The sequence below is a fragment of the Betta splendens genome, chromosome 6 (genome assembly GCF_900634795.4).
Source record: "Betta splendens chromosome 6, fBetSpl5.4, whole genome shotgun sequence".
NCBI classification, from domain to species: Eukaryota; Metazoa; Chordata; class Actinopteri; order Anabantiformes; family Osphronemidae; genus Betta; species Betta splendens.
Genome location: NC_040886.2, coordinates 9,293,494 through 9,312,937, shown reverse-complemented (window position 1 = coordinate 9,312,937; position 19,444 = coordinate 9,293,494). Strand labels below are relative to the sequence as shown.

The window sequence follows — 19,444 nt, the reverse complement described above, 5'->3', positions numbered from 1 at the left end:
CCCAAAAACGCAGTTGGGCCAAACCGGGCCGTTGGAGACGTGCAGTAAACCTGTCTGCCTCCTCCTCCACAGACTGCCTCTTCAAAGTGTGTCCCATGAACCGGTACTCGGCCCAGAAGCAGTTCTGGAAGGCAAAGCAGGGGAAACAAGGAAACAACAACACGCAGGCAGACCTGTTCAAGAAGCTACAGGTAGAGGCTGTTTGCAGGCTGCGTCGGCCCCATCTTTGATCTCATTTGCATCCTGGTGCTACAACAACGCTCCTTTTGTCCCCCAGCATGCGGCGGAGCTGGAGCAGAAGCAGAACGAGTCCGAGAACAAGAAGCTGCTGGGAGAGGTCGTCAAATACAGTAACGTCATCCAGGTACCGCCCGGCACTCGCGTCGCGCCTCACATCCACCTCCCCCTATTGTTCAGTGAGTCGTTCGCCAAGACTGAGCTGAATTCTCGTGATCCAGCTGTTAAAAACGCAGCCGAGGCTTCGGTTGCTTCAGAAAGCGGCTCACATTCACGTTCATGAGCAATTTGCCAGCAACAACTTTAATTTAGCTCTTGTTTGTTTAATTTGAATCAGGGAAATTTGTTGTAAACACTTTTTGCAAATGAGGTCAAATGAAATAAATGAGCAAAATCACTTCAGATTAAATTACCTTGAGGTGAAGTGAAACCGCGTATTAAACATTTAATTATAACGCAATTATTTCACAGCTTTAGCCGCTAATTTAAGCGGTGATTAAAAATTAAAAGTATGATGTAAATGAAAATGGTGCGTATTGAAGAAATGCTGAAATGAAATATTTCAGTAGAGTAACACCCTGATCCTTTCCACTCAGCTCCTGCACATTAAGAGCAACAAGTACCTGACGGTGAACAAGCGCCTCCCTGCGCTGCTGGAGAAGAACGCCATGCGGGTGTCGCTGGACCCGGCCGGGAACGAGGGCTCCTGGTTCTACATCCAGCCCTTCTGGAAGCTGCGCAGTGAAGGGGATAACGTGGGTTCTCGCGACAACAACGTGCCGTGGCTTCATTGTTGCCCCGTCCCAGTAACATCTCTGATTCTGTCCTTCCTCTTTGGCTTTAGCTTCCTATGGTTGAAGGTATTGCTCTGGGTTGTGCATGCGTTGGGGTTCGTGCAGTAGTACAGATACGCATGGATGTCCGTCCACTGCATGCACAGCTCATCTGGTTGATCTGATGAAGTATTTGACTCAGTTGATACTTTTATTCAAACAAACCGACATGTGATGAGTCTCACCCTTGTGTGGCTGCTATGATACACTGACTGTGACTGGGCCAGAGAGCACGTGCAGTAGTAAACGCTGTGTGCGCGCGCGCGTGTGTGTGTGTGTGTGTGTGTGTGTTGCTACACGTTAGCCTGGCATGGACACACCGTTGGTTTAAGCCTTTTAAACACTGCAGGAGAGGCCTCTAAAGTGGGCGAACGTGTTCTCAGGTGGTGGTTGGAGACAAGGTCGTGCTGATGCCAGTGAACGCGGGGCAGCCCCTCCACGCCAGCAACATCGAGCTGCTGGACAACCCCGGCTGCAAAGAGGTGCGGACACGTCTGCGTTCCAACGCGATTGCACTTGCTTCCATTAACGCGTCCTGCCGGTAACGCGTGGCGTCGCTGTCCTGCAGGTCAACGCCGTCAACTGCAACACCAGCTGGAAGGTGACCCTGTTCATGAAGTTCAGCGACTACAGGGAGGACGTCCTGAAGGGGGTATGACGCGCACGTTGCTCCGCCGCGGCCTTCGCGCGGCGCCCGTCTGACGCTCGGCTCTCGCGCTGCCTCCGTCAGGGCGACGTGGTGCGGCTGTTCCACGCCGAGCAGGAGAAGTTCCTGACGGGCGACGAGTACAAGAAGCAGCAGCACGTGTTCCTGAGGACCACGCTGAGGCAGTCGGCCACCTCCGCCACCAGCTCCAAGGCCCTGTGGGAGGTCGAGGTGAGCAGAGGCGACGCTACGGAGGCCGCTGGGAACGCGACGCCCGTTTGAGCACATGAGTGATGGCGGAGGTGTGATGTCTTATGGCAGGTGGTGCACTATGACCCCTGCAGAGGCGGAGCCGGCCAGTGGAACAGCCTGTTCCGCTTCAAACACCTGGCCACTGGAAACTACCTGGCAGCTGAGGTGAGTTTTTGCCTCAGAAAGTCCTCTGCTTAATAGCGTCATCGTTAGTTCTGTTTGAAAGGCAGCGTTTTGTCCGAGTCATTTCTTCACTTTAAGGCTGTGAACGTTCCAGTGAATAGCAGCTGGCGGAGGTTTTAGGTAATGTGCTGTAGGTGGCAGTGTTACCACTGATTTACCACTGTGTTACCGCTATGATCCATGCTCAGAGTTTGGATGTAATGGTTTTCTAGCAGCGAGGCCACTGATTGGCCGTTTTCTCCACAGGTGAACCCTGAATTCAAAGACAACACGGTGGAATCTAAAGGAGAGGTGAGTCACATAACATGAACTATCGGTCAGCTGTTCGCAGCTTTTCATATTTTAAGGGTATTCAAGGTGTCACCAATGCAAATCATTTCATAATGTTACACATGTTTTTAGTAGGGACCAACAATTATGTTGGCACCTATGTGTCTGCTTTCCAACCTCAGGTCCTTCTCTGGTTCCTCATCCTACGGTTATGCAATAACGACGCGTCTCTCATGCTCACAAAGCGCCTGTACACACACACACACACACACACACACGCACACGCATACGCGCGCACAAACTCTGCCAAACTCTGAATCTATATCCAGACATATCTCTCAGCCCTTTGCTGCCTTGCACATTTGTATTCTGGAAAAGCGAGAAACAAGCAGCACACAGACTCCCTCCGCCTCACACTTTCTCATGCACATGCTGAATTTCAGACACACCGGGGGCTCCTTACATAATGTCTGGGTGTGGGGGTGCCCTGCGAGAGGGGATGGGGGTGGGGGGGGAGTCAGACGTGCTGTCTGCTCTGCCTCGCTTGCCTGTGCTAAGCTGGTGGGGTGAGTCACCGGCGGAGGAGGGGAGGGTGCAGAAGCTGAGGCGTGGAGGCAGCTCAGGGGAGCTTCCCATTGACATGCAGAGAACAGTGGGAGGAATTAACCCTTGCCTCCACCCGCTGCATCCGCTCGGCGCCGGCTGAAGCAGCCCGCGTACCGCAGTGTCTAAGCCAGCACGCTGGGAAGTCACGGCACCAGCTCTATAATGTGAAACCTCATTAGTGCAGGACGCCGCGACAGCGCGCCTCACATCCATCTGTCCTCATATAAACATACGGTTGGGCTCATTTATCAGTATTTACGTACGTGCGCGCATACGAGTTGCACTCGATTTTTAAAACGAGCAACAATTCAGAAAAATGGCAGCGATGTGTTCTTATCGTGTCTTAAGGTGTTTGAAGTGCAGATGCACACGAGGAAGCCGGAAGGTGCCGTCCTGCAGTTAATGAATTAATCAGAAGCGTACGCTGTTACTGTTCACTCCTGGAACAATGTTGGACCTCACTCTGCTCTGTTCTCTTCTCATTAGACGCCCAGTTAGGACTGCAGCTAATAATTACAGCCATTATTGATCATTTTCTCCGTTTACGTGTTCATTGGCTTATTTGGTCTGCAAATGGTGCCAAAAGCCCCAAAGTCAAATAGGATTCATTTTATTAATATATGACACGTTTAATTACCTGAACTCTGTAAACCCCTGTGTGTGTGTGTGTGTGTGTGTGTGTGTGTGTGTGTGTGTGTGTGTGTGTGTGTGTGTGTGTGTGTGTGTGTGTGTGTGTGTGTGTGTGTGTGTGTGTGTGTGTGTGTGTGTGTGTGTGTGTGTGTGTGTGTGTGTGTGTGTGTGTGTGTGTGTGTGTGTGTGTGTGTGTGTGTGTGTGTGTGTGTGTGTGTTGTGTGTGTGTGTGTGTGTGTGTGTGTGTGTGTGTGTGTGTGTGTGTGTGTGTAGAATGAGCCGGAAACCGTGTTCTCCAAGAGGAAGCATCAAGCTAAAGAGAAGATCGCCTTCACCCTGGTGTCGGTGCCCCACGGTAACGACATCGCCTCCCTCTTTGAGCTGGACGCCACCACGCTGCAGCGGGCCGACTGCCTCGTCCCCCGGTGGGTCATGCTTCCACAGAGCCCAGTTCTACGCTGCTCTATGTGCTGCTGTAACCCGTTGGCCTCCTCCCTCTGCAGAAACTCCTACGTGAGGCTCAGGCACCTGTGCACCAACACCTGGGTGACCAGCACCAGCATCCCCATCGATACGGAGGAGGAGCGGCCGGTGATGCTCAAGGTGCGCGCGCGCGCGTTCACGCCAGTAAAACCAGCGCCGGCGCGGTGTTAAGGCCTTGTTTTGGCTGCGGCTACAGATCGGTACGTGTCCCACCAAAGAGGACAAGGAGGCGTTTGCCATCGTGTCCGTCCCCCTGTCGGAGGTCCGGGACCTGGACTTTGCCAACGACGCCAACAAGGTGCTGGAGGGCACCGTGAAGAAGCTTCAGCACAGCAGCATCACGCAGAACGAGAGGAGGTACGGGGCGCGTGGGTGCAGCGGCGCCGCAGCCGGTGCCAAAGCGTTGGACAAGCCGGTGCCGGCACATGCTCACGGTTCACTCCGCCCTTCTTATTCAGGTTCGTGACTAAACTTCTGGAGGACCTTGTTTTCTTTGTGTGCGTGGTGCCAAACAACGGCCAGGACGTTCTGTCGGTGGTCACTGCGACGCCCAACCGAGAGAGGCAGAAACTGATGAGGGAACAGAACATCCTCGCCCAGGTCAGGACGAGGGCACACGCTCTCTATCAAAACTGCACATTAGTCCAAATGTGTCGCTTTGGTTCCGTTCACCGTCTTTCACTCCTCCTCCAGATCTTTGGGATCCTCAAAGCTCCGTTCACCGATCAGGGCGAGGGTCCGATGTTGAAGTTGGAGGACCTGGGGGACCAGCGCAACGCCCACTATAAGTACATGTTGAGGCTCTGCTACCGGGTGCTCCGGCACTCTCAGCAGGACTATCGCAAGAACCAGGCAAGTCGTGGAGGGCTGGGTTCAGGTTAGTACAACGTTTCATTTGCGTCGTCCGGACCCGGCGTCCGGACGCGCTCGTCGTTATCGGCAGGAAGCAGGCTTGAAGGAAGAGAAGTGGCTTTTAGCCAGGAGCTTATCAGTATAGATTCTGCCAGACGGTCTGGGAAAATCTATCAGCGGACCACGGGGCCAGCGATGATGCTTTAATCAACAGGCCCCAAGTAGCGCTCAGCCTTTAATCAATCGGTGGCTCACAGACAAATAATTCACGACACGTAGAAAGTTAATTTCTGATAAAATATCTGCTGCATAAGCGTTTAGTTAAAAACGACCCTTTAGTTACAGTGGATGCTAATAACCATTGATTTGCTTGTGCTGCACTAGTCTCCAATTAACCTTGATATGGTTTTATTACATTTGAATTCCCCACTTTTATTCATTGGACATTTTGCAGCTATCGCTTGTCTGCCGTTAATGAAGATTTGGCGAAACTCCACCCAGCTTGACGTCGTTGCGTGTCTGCTGTGTGTTTACGAGCATCCGCCTCTCGTTTCACATAGGAATACATAGCCAAGAAGTTCTCCATCATGCAGTCCCAGATCGGCTACGAGATCCTGGCGGAGGACACCATCACTGCTCTGCTCCACAACAACCGCAAGCTGCTGGAGAAGCACATCACGGCCAAGGAGATCGAGACCTTCGTCAGCCTGCTGAGGCGCAACAGAGAGCCCAGGTCCGACGGCGCTCAGGCCGGATCGAGCGCCTTCCTAATCGCAGCTTTTGTTTCCTCTAACGCCTAATCTTACACAAGTGCATGGTAAATCAGCAGTGCGAGCGTAGAGGCTGATCGGTCACACGCCGTCTGTGCTCCTTCAGATTCTTGGATTACCTCTCTGATCTCTGCGTGTCCAACAAAACCGCCATCCCTGTCACCCAGGAGCTTATCTGCAAATTTATGCTGAACCCGACCAACGCAGACATCCTCATCCAGACCAAGTGAGTCGCACCCCGCGCGCCGCGCTTAAAGCGCCTCCGTTGATCCCGTCACATTTGAATGGTGCATCTTTAAACATGTGGAAAAGGAGTCTCCTCCTTCTCCCACTTTGCCTTTTGCTGACTAGGCATTTTCGGCCGCGGAGTGAAATGTGTGCACTTTTTGTCACGAGCTCTGCTTCAACCGCCCTCCACCCAGGCTCATCTCCAACACAGAGGCGACCCTGGAGACGTCTCTGCTGCAGGAGGAGGTGGAGGAGGAGGAGGTTTGGCTCTACTGGATCGACAGCCACAAGGAGCCCCACGGCAAATCCATCCGCCACCTGGCCCAGGACACCAAGGACAACCACAAGCTGGATGTAGACATCATCACCTACTACAGGTGACGGCCTCCCTGCAAAAGTAGAAGCAGAAACACGCATTCAGGAGTGAATCCACGAATAAATGGTCCAAACCCCTTCAGGTACCAGCTGAACCTGTTCGCTAAGATGTGTCTGGACCGCCAGTACCTGGCCATCGACCAGATCTCTCGCCAGCTGCCCGTGGACCTCATCCTGCGCTGCATGTTCGACGACGGCCTGCCCTACAACCTCCGGGCCTCCTTCTGCCGCCTCATGCTGCACATGCACGTGGACCGGGACCCGCAGGAGGCCGTGGTGCCGGTGCGCTACGCTCGCCTCTGGACCGAGATCCCCTCCAAGATCACCGTCACCGAGTGAGTGTCGGCGGCAGCTTGCGTGAAGGGGGGGGGGGGTGTACATACAGCAGGCGGGGGCCTCATGCACGCTGCGGTGGTCGTCTCCTACAGGTTCGAGTACGAGTCCACGGATACGTCAAGGGAGGAGATGAAGAGGAAGTTTGCTCCCACCATGGACTTCGTGGAGGAGTATCTGAACGATGTGGTCAATCAGCCGTATCCGTTTGGGGACAGCGACAAGAACGAGCTCACGCTAGAGGTGGAATTCGGCTCGTGCGCTCGTATGTCACGTATTCTGTCCCGATCAGCTAATATTGTCTCGTTCCTTTCCCGTTTCAGGTGGTGAACCTGGCTCGTAACCTGGTTTACTTCGGCTTTTATGGCTTCAGTGAGCTGCTGCGCCTCACGCGCACCCTGCTGGCCATCCTGGATATTGTCCAGCATCCGCTCCCCTTCATGAACAAGCTCAGCAAGAGCCCAGAGACTGGTTAGTTAACAAGAGAAATCATTATTTCATTTTGAGAAGTATGAAACATATTTGACAGTCGATAGCGAGTTAAAAACTATTGATTCATATTCAAGGAAGAGAGTTGAGAAGAAAGATATGAAAATATATAAATATTACCTTGTGTATTTGTGTTTTAGTAGGGACCACTCAAGCATTTTAATCCTCAAGTTCAATTTGTTATTAACTAATTAATTTCCTATTAGGCAACAATGTCCTGCGGACGATCCACGGTGTTGGAGAAATGATGACTCAGATGGTGATGAGTCGGGGGGTGCTGCACAGCCTGCCCGACTCCCCCGCCTGCCTGCGCTACGGCAAGGCCCACCTCATGCCCGACAACGAGGACGTCATGGTGATGGACACGAAGCTGAAGATCATCGAGATCCTGCAGGTGAGACCAGGCGCCGCTGGTGTCTCTTATTGCACAGTGTAAGTGACGTGGGAGTCATTTCTGCCCCGGTCTCTTGCCGCTCAGTTCATCCTAAGCGTGAGGCTGGATTATCGGATCACGTACCTGTTGTCCATGTACAAGAAGGAGTTCGGAGACAAGTCTATAACGGACAGCTCTATGTCAGTGGCCGATGTCGTTCCAGTTACACGTGAGTTAATGCAGGTACCAACATGTGGCCAGTTTGCGACTGTAGTTGTTTACATGCATCTGACCCGATGATCGCTTTATTCCATCGCTAGCGTCTGAGCCGGACATAGATGAGATCGCGTGCAAAGCCGAGAGTATGTTTGCAGGAGGGTAGGTGAAGCTGGGATGTTGTGACACGCCCTCAAATATTCACGTGGAAAATGAATGTCGCGTTCAATTATGATTTTTTTTTTTTTTTCCCAGTTCGGAGTTAAGTGCAGTGGAGCTGGACGATGAGGGCGGCCAGACGTTCCTGAGAGTCCTGATCCATCTCATCATGCAGGACTACCCCCCGCTGGTGTCTGGGTCGCTGCAGCTCATCTTCAAGCACTTCAGCCAGAGAGCGGAGGTGCTGCAGGCCTTCAAACAGGTAGCGCGGCGACAGCAGCACTGATGCCTCTCTGCTTTTACGCCCACTTTGCTGACGTGCCTTTTCCGCCGCTCCGCAGGTCCAGCTGCTGGTGTCGGAGCAGGACGTGGAGAACTACCAGCAGATCAAGGCCGACCTGGACCAGCTGCGTCTGGCGGTGGAGAAGTCCGAGCTGTGGGTGGAAAAGAGTGGCGTCTACAACGGCGAAGACCTGGGGGTCACGCAGGGCGCGGAGGTGCTGCACCGTCGTATCAGTGATCGCCTACAGTAAAAGCGAGGTTGTGTTTGTGACGACTGTGTGTATGTGTGTGTGTGGCAGGAGGTTGCTCTGAGCCCGGTGCAGAACGGCGATCACAAGCCCCACATCGACAGCAATAAGTCAAACAACTACAGCATTGTCAAGGAGGTGAGCCCCCCGTCTTCATCCCCAGGCCGCTGGTGGACGCCCGTGTCTGAAGGTTTTCTCTATGCGCCGCCCGTAGATCCTGCTGCGCCTCAATAAGCTGTGTTACCCCAGCAAGAAGAGCCGCGTGCAGCAGCAGAGGCTGCTGAAGAACATGGGGGCCCACACCGTGGTCCTGGACCTGCTGCAGATCCAGCACGAGAAGGTGAGAAGTCCGTGAGTCGCTGTGGCGTCAGTGCGAAACCCGTCCGCAACGCTGTTCGTTGACGTGTTTCTGCTTCGCAGAGTGATGAGAAGATGAGCGAGATCATGACGCTGGCACACACGTTTCTGCAGAATTTCTGCAGAGGGAACCCTCAGAACCAAGTTCTGCTACATAAACATTTGAACCTCTTCCTGACTCCAGGGGTATGTTGTTAAAAAACAAGCATATTTTCCTCAGCATCAGCAGAATTTGCCATAAAAAAAAAAATAAAATAAATATACATATATACATACACACACGCGCACGAATCCTTTTGCTTGCTTCAAATCGTGACTCCTTTTGCCTCCAGCTGCTGGAGGCTGAGACGATGCGGCACATCTTCATGAACTACTACCTGTGCAACGAGATCAGCGACCGCGTGGTCCACCATTTCGTGCACTGCATCGAAACGCACGGCAGACGAGTCCAGTACCTCCGGTTCCTGCAAACCATCGTGAAGGCGGACGGGAAGTACGTGAAGAAGTGTCAGGACAAAGTCATGACCGAGGTAGGACGTGCGTGGGGGGGGGGGTATATTTAAAAAATGACGGCGGCTCTGGCTGCTGCTTGACCCTTGACCCCGTGACCGGCCTCTGTGCGAGCAGCTGGTGAACGCGGGCGAGGACGTGCTGGTGTTCTACAACGACCGCTCCTCCTTCCCGGTGCTGCTGGCCATGATGGCCTCCGAGCGCGAGCGCACGGACGAGAACGGCGCGCTGGCCTACCACACCACGCTGGTGGAGCTGCTGGCCGCCTGCACCGAGGGCAAGAACGTCTACACGGAGCTGAAGTGCAACTCCCTGCTTCCCCTGGACGACATCGTCAAGGTGGTGACTCACGCCAACTGCATCCCGGAGGTCAGTGGCTGCAGAGGAGGAGCGCGGGCGGACGCTGTGCGTGTAGGCGGAGGTCGGTGACGTTTTCTTCCTCCTCCCATAGGTGAAAATTGCCTACGTGAACTTTGTGAATCACTGCTACGTGGACACGGAGGTAGAAATGAAGGAGATCTACACCTCCAAGCACATCTGGAAGCTTTTTGGCAACTTCCTGGTGGACATGTCGCGCGTAAGTCCCGAAGCGGGTCGCCGTGCGTGTGCACGGAAACACGACGTGACGTGAGGCGCTTTCTCTTTTAAGGTGTGCAACACCACCACGGACCGTAACCATGCCGACCTGGCCCTGGAGAAGTACGTGACGGAGACGGTGATGGCCATCATCAAGGGGTTCTTCAGTTCGCCGTTCTCCGTCAACCACGTCAACATGCAGGTAGTGTTTCATTGTGTGTGTGTGTGTGTGTGTGTGTGTGTGTGTGTGTGTGTATATGTGTGTGTGTGTGTGTGTGTGTGTAAGGAGGCTCGTGTCACATCCAGGTCTATTGACGTTCACAGACCAACCAGGCCACCTTCATCAAGCTCCTCCAATCAGCTTTCAGGATTTACAACTGTGGCTGGATCAACTCTGCCCAGAAGGCCAGCATCGAGAGTTGTGTCAAAACCCTGGCTGACGTCGGTGAGTGACTGAAAACCAGCAGCGCGTGTGTTGTTGTTAACGTGCTGCTGCTGCTCAGACCTCCTGTTGTCGTTCTGCCCCAGCCAAAGCCAGGACCATAGCCATCCCTGTGGACCTGGACGGCCAGGTCAGCGCGCTGTCCCTCAGAGTCCACAGCAACATGGTGCAGAGGGCGGCGAAGGACTGGAGGACGTCGGCGCGGCGGCCGCGCAAGGAGACGCTGGGCGGCCTCGACTACAAGCACATCATCGAGAAGCTGCAGGTGCTCGCCGCCGCCGCCGCGGCGCCTCGCTAACGGCGCCTCGCTAACGGCGCCTCGCTAACGGCGCCTCGCTAACGGCTAACAGGTCCACGGAGCGCCGTGCTCACGCGCCTCCCTCCGTGTCCGCAGGGCGTCGTGTCCTGTCTGGAGCAGCAGTTCAGTCCCAAGGTGCAGGCCGAGTTCTCCGTGCTGGTGGACGTGCTGCACAGCCCCGAGCTGCTGTTCCCCGAGGGCGCTCGGCTGCGCTGCGAGAGCGGCGCCTTCATGTCCAAGTAAGCGTCTGTTTAGAACCAGGGAGCGCGTCCTCCTCCCCGGCTCATACAGTATAGTGGGCTGAGGCAGGAGTTTTGACAGGTTTGCTCATCTAAAGCAAAGTTTTAGCTGCATTTTACTACTTTACTTGAACTTAAAACAACCTATTTGTTACCTATTTGTCAAAACTGACTCTGATACATCATCGACGCTGCTGCTCTCGAAGCCCCCAGAGCTCAGAAAGGATGGATTACCTGTGCTGATCGATACAGCTGCGTCGGTGACTGCATTAGCGGGACGCTACAGTAAATGATACAGGCACTTTTCTCGTCGCTTCGCCCCATCAGGCTGATCAAACACACCAAGAAGCTGATGGAGAAAGAGGAGAAGCTCTGCATCAAGATCCTGCAAACACTCCGCGAGATGCTGGACAAGAAGGAGTGCTTTCAGGAGGCTGTGAGTGTTTGACTTCCCTAACAATGAAGCTCTATTGTGCAAAGTTTGCCGTGGATCGGGTCCCGCCTTCGTGCAGCACATCAGCGGCGTAGCCCCCGTCGTCTCGCGGGTCTGTGGGCCTGGAGCCCGGACTCCTTCATCTGTATGCTGTATGCGGGTCTTTCTATGTTGCATAAGGCAGGGAGGCACTTGAGGACACGCTCGCACTGAGACGGAGAATAGGACGGAGGAAGTATGGGAGGAGGAGGAGGGGGCACAGAACAAACAAATCAATACTGCAGCGAGGGGGGGGGGGTCTCCTGCTGCTGCTGCTGCACCCACCATCTGCCAGAGGCCTGGAAAGTTGAGTTGATAGAGGAGACTCGGGAGGCGTTGGCCCGAGGGTGAGGGGACGGAGCCGGAGTTGGGCCTGTGAGCGTGTGAGAGGCTGCGCATTCATGACATTCAATGGAGTCGACGCAAAAGTCCGTGTTCGTATGTCGGGGACCTCGGTGAGGAGACACCCCTTGGAATAAGAAATGCTCCCGTTTGAGCTTTTGTGGCTGCAGAGCTGTTCTTATTTCACCGGAACATAATCTCATTAGAATGGACTGCGTGCGTGTGCGTGCGCCTCGTGATGCAGTCGGGACGTAGACGCCGGTCGCCGTCACGTCCAGCGGCTCGACGACGCGCATTTGTGTTCACCTGTTTGTGTTTGCACGTACAGCAGTGTTAGTCAGCCAAGCTGTTTTCATGTCCCTCCGAACGGCGAACGATTCAACAGTTGTGTGGAGGGAGATCAGAGGAATCCAAAGCGGTGAAAATACAAAAAAAAAAAAAAAAGAGGCAGTCACTTTTTAAAGCGCGGCGTTCGAGAAGCCAGACAGCGCGGTAACAGTATGTGAAATGTCAGTTTGTGTAGGTGTGCGTGAGTGTGCTCAAGCATGTATTTGTGGCCTCCCTTTGTCATATCCCTGTAGCCCTGAGCGTGGAGCTGCAGCTTCACTGCACAGGGACGAGAGAGCGAGCGAGCGAGAGAGAGAGAGAGAGAGAGAGAGAAAGAAACGATTGATAGAAATAATGAGAGAGGGAGAGACAAAAACAGAAGGAGAGAGAGAGAGAGAGTGACGGCAGAGGCAGCAGAGGTTGGTGGCTCCCCTGGGGTGCAATGAGTGGGTGGAGGAGAGTGAGAGAAAGAGACGGAGGGAGAATGATTGAGGGAGGGAGGGAGGGAGGGAGGGAGAGAGGGAGCCATGTGAGGAGCCATGTGAGTGGAAGGGAAAAAAAAGTGGGCAGCGGCTGCAGGGTGAGGGATTGGAGAGAAGCGGAGTCTGCTCAGTCCATGAGGAGACAGGGCAGGGGGTGCGCTTACGTAACAGCCTGCAGTGGCTGAGCCAGCGTCACGTGGACCATCACGTTCTGCCTCCCCCCTCCCCTCCCCTCCCTCCCTCCCTCCCTCCGCTCCTCTGTCCGTGCTACCTCCTTTGCCCCCTCCGCGCTTTGTCTCCGTCTCTCTCCCTCCGTCTGCGCGTCCGACTGATTTTCTCTCCTTCTCCGTCCCGACTGGCGCTGCGGTCCCGCCCGGGCCCGGCTCCCCGCTCGGTCCGGGTCACGCCAGGACCACGGGCCGGGCCGTCGAGGGCGAGCTCTGCAGCGGTGTTGGCTGATGGGACGTTTTTAAGACTCATAGCTCGTTGTCTGAATGTGTTTTTAAACATCATTAAACGACCGTGATGCTGATGAGAAACCCAAAACCAACGAGAGCGCGCGCGCGCGTGTGTGTGTGTGTGTGTTGGCCGCACTAACTCAGCTGTGAAGCCAACTGTTGCTCCTGCATCAGCATAAGCTACGGGATAAATGCGTCTGAGTATTTACCGGAGGTTTTTACGTGTTGAACGACTCCATGTGCCGCCATGCGTGTGTTCATGTAAACATGTCTCGCTGTTTACGGAGGACCGAAAAAGCCAGTTACGCAATCGAAACCACTCTCGCACTCCGCTTCACTTTCCTACGACTCGTTCACACTCTCTGTCTGTCTTTGCCCACCCCTCCCTCACCCTCTCACCCCCCCCCCCCTCCCTCCCTCGCTTGCCAAGTTTCACACCACCTGCCCGTGGCAAAGCAGATTTACAGATTACCGTCCCCTCGCGTGTTCGTGCACGCCGTCGACGGGCGGCTCAGGCGCACGCGCGCTCCTCGCCGGCCATAGTCCCCGTGCGAGCTCGCGGCGCGAGAGCGAGGGCGCGAGCGGGCGGGTTTAGCGTCTGCCGCGGCCCGCCCGGCGACGGGTCCCCGGTCAAGTTAATGAACGTCGAACTCCCGAAGCCGAACGAACGGCCTCGGAGTTCATAAACATTCCGACTCACGCGCTGAAGGAAGACGTCGTCTGGCCGCTCCGCTACCTTGGCCGGTATCTGTTAGCGGGGTGTTTTGTTTCGTTTCCGTGGCAACGAAGGATTAGTACATGTTGTTTGTCTGTCTGGTGCGGCCGTGACCGGGCACAGGAAGTCTGTGTATCGGTGCCCGCTGAACTTTTTTTATAAATCAGTAAACTGTGGAGGGAAGACACGTCCGCTAAAAACCCAGAGGGCCTCGAGTCTGTGGCCGTGATGCGTTCGCGGGCCAGCGTGAATGAGGCTGATTGTCGTTGTCAGCAGCGTTACATGCACGAGGCGTCTTACTTGATTGTGACTGCGGTCAGTTATACCAACACACAGCTGCTGGACAGAGACTAGAACAGACTACAAGCATAGTCTGAGTATAGACAAGTATACTAAGCTAAATTTATTTGTGTTTTAGTGACACGCTAATGTGTCCTTGAACGTCACACACAGCTCTGACCTCACCCAAGCGTTGTCTGCTTCATCACTCGCACCTGTGCACGTCTTGTGCTTGTTTGCTCGACCTTTCGTCAATATCACAAACACATCCCATTGCTTAACGACATTAGTGAATCACATGTAACACGTCCGCTGCGAACGCACCCACCAACATTCGGGCCTTTTTTGCTGAACGCTTGTTTACGCCGCTGAGCCCGTCTGACCAATTGCTCTCACATGTCGGCTTAATTTGTTTTGCTGATATGCGTGTTTGTTGGATAAAAGCACTTTATTGACTTGCAGCTTGAAAACATTGGGAATGGCGACACAGTGGTGTGTGTGTGTGTGTGTGTGTGTGTGTGTGTGTGTGTGTGTGTGTGTGTGTGTGTGTGTGTGTGTGTGTGTGTGTGTGTGTGTGTGTGTGTGTGTGTGTGTGTGTGTGTGTGTGTGTGTGTGTGTGTGTGTGATCACATGCATGCACCAGGACAGCAGCTACCTGTAGTAACCGTGGGCCAAAACCCGGCATTTGGACTCAACTCCACAGTTTAGAGGTCATGAGAGGTCATGGGATTTCCATTCTGGTTTCTGAACTATTATACACATAAACATTTCATGCTCTGTGAAAAGAAGATAAAAATCCAGTCTCAAGGTTTTTAAGCACACCTCCTCATGTCCATATTTGATTATTAGACTGGTTTGAGTTTTAGCATCATGTAATAATCAAGTTATACTCAGAAGGGCTGCCGGCCTCTGCTACAGGCCTCTACCCCCCCCCCCACACACACACATCCCCCCACCGCCCCTCTCTGCTGCTGAGTGAGATTTCAGACCACCTAAAGGAGCTCGGGGCACGGCCGTTCCCTCCCGGAGTTGGAGAGATTTTCAGACGGCGTGGCCGTGAGGGGGGCCGGCGGGGGGGGTGAGGTGAGGGGAGGGGAGGAGGGAGAGCGTGCGAGGATGCCAGTGCTGGGGATTGGCAGCTCATCCCCTCCTTGGACACCGGAGCCGCAGTGTGGCGTGCCGGTGCACATTTTAAAGCGCCGCGGCTGCGTGCGCCTCACCGGGTCTTGTTTGTTTCTCTCCTCCTCTTCCTCACCGGCCCCTCCTCCTCCTCCTCCTCTTACTCTTACCTCTGTGTTACTTACCTCTATTTCTATTTTTTTTTCTTTTTTCGTTCTCGTGCCTCTTGCATCACCTGACTGGAGTTTTTCTCGTCAATGCAGCAGCGAGCAGATGAGTCAGGCTGGGCCGACTCCCCCCTACAGCCGCCCTGCCTCCCCCCCACTGCCTCCCCTCACCTCTCGTCTCTCTGCAGACACAGCCGGCAGACTGCATTGCCTGCGAAGGAGGTGGACGAGACGTCACCTCAGCCCCTGTCTCTCGCGGCCATTGCCGTTGCCGTTTTGGAGTTGTGCAAACTCCACGTATCCTCTGCCAGAGAAGGGAGAAGATCATTCAACCAGCGACCGTGCAATCAGTAAAAGAGCAGATGCACTGAGATGTTCTGCTTCAGAGGTTGCAGTCGGAAGCCGCACTGTGAGTGCGTACGTGAGCGTTCCTGTGTGGAAGCGAGAGGCGGGCTCAGTGGATCCTCACCTTCAGTTCTGTGTGTGTGTGTGTGTGTGTGTGTGTGTGTGTGTGTGTGTGTGTGTGTGTGTGTGTGTGTGTGTGTTTGCGCACGCTGGTGAAACCGCTCAGCCAGACAGTGCAGGCAGACAAGCATCTCTGCTGACTGCAGATGAGATGGAGTGTTTACTGACACAGGGAGCATCAGCTACACTTGCTCCTCTATGCCGCCGCTGCTCCTAGGCTGATGTTTTGCAGCTGGACTGGACCTGGCTGGCTTCACTCCCTGCCAATACGCGGCGCCTCCTTGTTCGTCTGATCTCCCATTGTCAGATACTGTTTGTCTGTTTTTTTGCTGGTTGCTGAATTCAGTGGTGACCAGTTTGTCTTCACAAGAAACCTTCTGTAAACAACAAACAAAGGTAGATATAATGACAATGGTACATTTTTTAGGTCATTAGTTTCATTATCAGATCATTATTCTTACTGTCCACTTATCCAATTAACACATTTCGAGGAAAACAATCCATTTGTGCATTTGCTCCACCCTTTTGTTCAGTGTGTTTATCCGTCTACTCATCCATCTCTCCACTCTGCTAATCGATAGCAATGGCAATGTGTCATCACAACAAGGCCATTTTGAGTTGTTAGGTTGCCATAGAAACAAATGCTAGTTGACTATACTGTCCCTACATCCTCGCCACTGAACCAAGATGGGGACGGGCTCCGTGCAAGTCATCCACCTGTCACACACCCCGACTCAATACGGGCGATATAAATAATCTTTAAAACAGATTCGCAACTGAAAACAACCTGATGTTGTGTAATGCAGAATTTCTGGCATGTACATAAAACATCCCCAAGCACAGAAATATCACGCTCAGCCTCCTTTTATCACATTGTCACCAACAGCGCTACTTATTTTGATTTCCGTCTGAGAGCATCGCCGAAGTCAAATTGCTCTTCATGAACTGAAAGTTATATATAATACAGTAAGTAGCACATTATGGCCAAAGGGCGAGTAGATCTACAACATGAAGCCAAAAAACGTTGCTAATTAAAATGACATAAGTATAACTGATTCTTATGTTTGTTTTAATGGGCTTTTCTATTTTGGCTCTTAAAGATCCCTCATAAATGCTCCTTGGATCTAGTTACAGTCTTTATGTTGCTTATCATTGCTCCTAATGACAGGCTCCTATACCTTTTTGTTGGTACAAGATATTACTCTCATCAAGCGGGATAGACATCATGTGATGACAGTGATCACCCACATTAGGTGGGAGATGAAACTCTTAAGGGATGATTGTGTGGATGTGTCCTTCTGTTCTTCATCACTTTTACCATCACGGGCCACAAATGCCTAGTTTCTCCCCTTTTGTGTTGAAATGTGAATTTCCTAGTTCTGCCTCAGTCTGTGACGTAAAGTTAACATTAGGATTTCTGGCTCCGCAGGGAAACGAGTTAAGAAAGATTCTGCTCATACGCTACTTTGGAAATCAAAAGGTTGTCTCCAAGTCAGAGCTCGGGAGTGGAAACAGCTCATCTGGCAGCTTTGTCAAGTCGTCATCCGGAGGTACTGAGATCCCCAAATAAACCCCGCAGACGCTGCAGTAGTTCTTCTGCGCAGAGGAAACAACAGCCGCTAACATGAGGACATCTGTTTGGTCGAAGCGGGAAAAAAAGCTCAAGTGTTAATGTTCGCTCCCTGCAGGAGGTTCCCTCATGCACGACTCGGACAAACCCAGCAGCAGCATGGTGGAGATCCAGTGTCTGCTGGACAACGTGGGCGCGTCCGAGCTGGTGATTGACCTCATTGTCAACACTAAGAACGACCGGGTGTTTGAGGAGAGCATCCTGCTGGGCATTGCCCTTCTCCAGGGTGGAAACACACAGATACAGGTGACCCCCCCCCCCCCCCCACACACACACACTTCCATGTTTAATTGCCTAATACACAACAAAACAACTTTTACTATGTTTTACTATGTACAGTATGTGAGTGATTTACACTTGTACTTTCTCGCCCAGAACTCCTTCTACCACCAACTGTTCAAGCAGAAGAAGTCGGAAACGTTCTTCAAGGTTTTTTACGACCGCATGCGTTTGGCCCAGCAAGAGATCCGGTCCACTGTGTCCGTCAACATGTTCGAGCTCAGCACCAGGAAAAAGGACGACGACCCCGACATCATTAGCGTCAGGTCAAAGAAAGGTAGATCCACACGTTGGTGCATCTTAACTTAACCTTCCCGTTTCCCCTTGAAACCCAACCTCAGTTTGTTTGAAGCGAACCCACTGGACGCTGGTGTCAACAGTAGGCTAGTATTTAAAGGTGAGACGCTGACTCATTGTGGTTTCATCCCAAACACAGCGAAGCATTTCCATAGAAACGCGCCTGGAGCGACTGAGCCGACTCAAACACAGACTCCTAATGCTTTTACAGCGTGTGTGGTCCTGAAGTCCAGCTCGGTCTGGACCAACATGATCTTTGCCGCTCTGCTGACCTCTGAGCGGACCGTTGTTCCCGTCGGCCGCAGTCACGTGCGGGACGCCATGTGACGACCCACGTCGCAGGCCTATCAAAAGGCCATTGTCTCGAGGCCGGGCGCCTTCATGCTACAGAGGCTCACTCAGTGGTTGGCAGCCTGTCAAGTGGGGTCTCTCAGTTTCACTTCTTAATGTCTGAAATGTGACTGTGTAGGCTGCCGCCGATCAGCACAAAGTGCTTATGGTCAACTAGTTCACCTCTGTTCGCTCACTGAGCACAACCGTCTAAAATTAACATTTCCTCTGAATTCCGTCTTCGTTCTTCTGTGCTGCAGGGAAGGAGTCAGGGCTCCATATGAGGGAGGACATGAGGGGGCAGCTGAAGGAGGCCTCGTCCGTCACCTCCAAGGCCTTCTGCGCCTTCAGAAAGGACGATCTGGACCCCGACCTCGAGGACATGGGTCAGAACGAGGCCGTCGGCGCCGACGACGCTTCCGAAGAAATCCAGATGAGCCCGTCCATCACCATCATGAAGCCCATCCTGCGCTTCCTTCAGCTGCTCTGTGAGAACCACAACGCAGGCCTGCAGGTACCGGCACCTGTTCCTGATCTGGGTTTTAATTCGTTAATGTCCTGCCGCTTATGATTGTTTTCTGCTCCGAACCTCAGAACTTCCTTCGCAACCAGAACAATAAGACTAACTACAACCTAGTGTGTGAGACGCTCCAGTTTCTGGACTGCATCTGTGGCAGCACCACCGGAGGCCTGGGGCTGCTGGGTCTTTATATAAATGAGAATAATGTGGACCTGGTTTGCCAAACACTGGAGACCATCACAGAGTACTGCCAAGGACCCTGTCATGAAAACCAGGTAGGGGAAATGGACTCCATGTGTGTAATGGTGACCATGTTAACTCCTTCCCTAACATCATAATATGTTACTTTAAAGCTCTCTGGGGGCCAATCAGACCGTTCAGAGTAGTTCAGTGGATCGTTGGCTTAGTAATTCAATATGCCCGACTTTTCACCAGCACAAAGGCACCTCTCCTTTTCTGAGGAGTTTAAACTCAAACTCTGCCCCTCTTGTTGTCCAGACCTGTATCGCCAAGCATGAGTCAAATGGCATTGACATCATCATAGCACTGATTGTAAACTCCATCAACCCCCTAGAGAAGAACAGACTGGACCTGGTGCTGGAGCTCAAGGTGAGACATGTAGCCATTAGTTAGCCATTGTTTAACCTGAATGTGAAAAATTGAATTTTAATTGAA

The 19,444-nt window shown here is 53.0% G+C and overlaps 1 protein-coding gene across 2 annotated transcripts in view; it reads left to right on the top strand.

The window, feature by feature from the left end:
- itpr2 (inositol 1,4,5-trisphosphate receptor, type 2) overlaps window positions 1-19,444 on the top strand; it is a 35,626-nt gene that overhangs the window by 4,634 nt on the left and 11,548 nt on the right. The window contains exons 3-43 of one of the 2 annotated variants that reach the window (XM_029154884.3): window positions 73-191; window positions 278-364; window positions 834-992; window positions 1,454-1,552; window positions 1,639-1,722; window positions 1,801-1,947; window positions 2,038-2,133; window positions 2,398-2,442; window positions 3,931-4,082; window positions 4,161-4,260; window positions 4,337-4,497; window positions 4,599-4,740; window positions 4,834-4,992; window positions 5,553-5,725; window positions 5,869-5,988; window positions 6,185-6,367; window positions 6,449-6,700; window positions 6,794-6,941; window positions 7,022-7,169; window positions 7,394-7,581; window positions 7,666-7,789; window positions 7,881-7,938; window positions 8,032-8,197; window positions 8,277-8,432; window positions 8,517-8,603; window positions 8,680-8,805; window positions 8,886-9,008; window positions 9,155-9,352; window positions 9,450-9,701; window positions 9,784-9,909; window positions 9,982-10,110; window positions 10,233-10,353; window positions 10,437-10,615; window positions 10,745-10,887; window positions 11,215-11,323; window positions 17,143-17,263; window positions 17,402-17,589; window positions 17,719-17,899; window positions 18,510-18,763; window positions 18,844-19,044; window positions 19,268-19,378. In XM_029154884.3, coding sequence (XP_029010717.1) covers window positions 73-191; window positions 278-364; window positions 834-992; window positions 1,454-1,552; window positions 1,639-1,722; window positions 1,801-1,947; window positions 2,038-2,133; window positions 2,398-2,442; window positions 3,931-4,082; window positions 4,161-4,260; window positions 4,337-4,497; window positions 4,599-4,740; window positions 4,834-4,992; window positions 5,553-5,725; window positions 5,869-5,988; window positions 6,185-6,367; window positions 6,449-6,700; window positions 6,794-6,941; window positions 7,022-7,169; window positions 7,394-7,581; window positions 7,666-7,789; window positions 7,881-7,938; window positions 8,032-8,197; window positions 8,277-8,432; window positions 8,517-8,603; window positions 8,680-8,805; window positions 8,886-9,008; window positions 9,155-9,352; window positions 9,450-9,701; window positions 9,784-9,909; window positions 9,982-10,110; window positions 10,233-10,353; window positions 10,437-10,615; window positions 10,745-10,887; window positions 11,215-11,323; window positions 17,143-17,263; window positions 17,402-17,589; window positions 17,719-17,899; window positions 18,510-18,763; window positions 18,844-19,044; window positions 19,268-19,378 — 5,915 coding nt within the window. The remainder of the gene's footprint in view (window positions 1-72; window positions 192-277; window positions 365-833; window positions 993-1,453; window positions 1,553-1,638; window positions 1,723-1,800; window positions 1,948-2,037; window positions 2,134-2,397; window positions 2,443-3,930; window positions 4,083-4,160; window positions 4,261-4,336; window positions 4,498-4,598; window positions 4,741-4,833; window positions 4,993-5,552; window positions 5,726-5,868; window positions 5,989-6,184; window positions 6,368-6,448; window positions 6,701-6,793; window positions 6,942-7,021; window positions 7,170-7,393; window positions 7,582-7,665; window positions 7,790-7,880; window positions 7,939-8,031; window positions 8,198-8,276; window positions 8,433-8,516; window positions 8,604-8,679; window positions 8,806-8,885; window positions 9,009-9,154; window positions 9,353-9,449; window positions 9,702-9,783; window positions 9,910-9,981; window positions 10,111-10,232; window positions 10,354-10,436; window positions 10,616-10,744; window positions 10,888-11,214; window positions 11,324-17,142; window positions 17,264-17,401; window positions 17,590-17,718; window positions 17,900-18,509; window positions 18,764-18,843; window positions 19,045-19,267; window positions 19,379-19,444) is intronic. The other variant, XM_055509395.1, reaches the window with a different exon arrangement.